Here is a 1,396-nt window from a genome sequence, read left to right as displayed (position 1 = left end):
ACTGACACCGCTGTAATCACTGTACTTGTATAGCCAAACTGGTCTTCCCATTGTGCTCGCTAAACACGCGCAGTTGAAACCCCGTAGTTTCTTTCTCGACACGTAGGTTTCTTGAGGTACTTCGTATTAATAGTACATTTTCAGCATTAATCAGACCCGATGGACGGCCATATTAAGCCCTCGCCAGCTGACCTGATTGATACATATTTCCCAGCGTGTTACGCAAGGCAAGTCACGTGCTACACCCACCGTTGGTCTCATTTTGCAATTTCCATTGACCCAACAACATCATGGTTCAGTACCAATTTCTTGCCCTCGCCGCCCTCGCCGTCACTGCCGTCACGGCCAAGATCTCGGTCCAAGTACATCGCAACTTGGAAGTCGCCAAGCAGTCGAACGTCGTGGTGAAATTTCACTGTGACGAGGCCCTCGCCACCCACCGCCGCCGACTCAAGGTTGGCGCGTCTCGCACTGAAACCATCGAGTCGCTGGTTAATTCGTTGAAGGAGCACACCACCACGTCTCAGGCGTCGGTCAAGTCGCTCCTGGCCAACCAAGTTGAATCAACGGCTGTGGAAGTGGTCTCGACATGGATCTACTGTTCCATGTACTGTACATCGACAACGCCCGCGACGACCTAGTCCAGAAGATCGCGGCGTTGCCGGAAGTGAAATCCATTTACGAACCAGTTGTGATGGAACTCAGTGAAACCAAAAGCGGTGACAAACCAGCCAGTCCGGTCAATGATGTCATCGAATGGGGGATCCAAGGGCCAATGACATCAAGGGCGAAGGCATTGTCGTGGCCAACATCGACACCGGTGTTCGTCATACACATGAGTCGTTGGAGTCGAACTGGCGACAGGAATACGGTTGGTTCGACCCGTACAACAAGACGAACCAGCTGCCCACCGACCCGGTGGGCCACGGCACTCACGTCATGGGCACCATGGTGGGAACGCAAGGTATTGGTGTCGCTCCCAAGGCCAAGTGGATTGCGTGCAAAGGGTGCAAGGGCACGTGCAATCAGCGTATGGTCGTCGAATGCGCTCAATTCCTTCTTTGTTCCCACGACAAAGATGTTAACAACTGCGACTCCAGCAAGGCCCCTCATGTGATCAACTTTGGCAAGCACCGCAGGGAGTTTTGGTTGGATGATATGATTACAATGTGGAGAGAAGCGGGAATCAATCCCGTGTTTGCGAATGGCAACAACGGCCGTGAAGGTTGAGCGTATTCAAGTTTTCCTGCTGCGTCCCCTCAAGTGATTGCTGTCGGCTCCACTAACTCCAGCGATTTTTTGGAGATCGATTCAAGTTTGGGACCTTCCGTGAGGAAGCGCAGCAAACCCGACATTTCTGCTCCTTATAGCACTGCGGGAGGAAGCGTGTGTAGTT

General features: G+C 52.7%; 1 protein-coding gene across 1 annotated transcript; it reads left to right on the top strand.

Moving 5' to 3' along the window:
* Window positions 1-756: 756 nt before the first annotated feature.
* Window positions 757-1,230, top strand: H257_18656 (hypothetical protein; the record flags this gene model as incomplete). The annotated part of the gene is made up of 1 exon (XM_009847750.1): window positions 757-1,230. The coding sequence occupies one exon, from the start codon at window positions 757-759 to the stop codon at window positions 1,228-1,230; it is 474 nt and encodes a 157-aa protein (XP_009846052.1).
* Window positions 1,231-1,396: the final 166 nt, after the last annotated feature.

Source organism: Aphanomyces astaci (genome assembly GCF_000520075.1).
Source record: "Aphanomyces astaci strain APO3 unplaced genomic scaffold supercont1.194, whole genome shotgun sequence".
In the NCBI taxonomy this organism is placed as follows: Eukaryota; Oomycota; class Saprolegniomycetes; order Saprolegniales; family Verrucalvaceae; genus Aphanomyces; species Aphanomyces astaci.
This window is presented reverse-complemented; position numbering and strand designations above follow the sequence as displayed.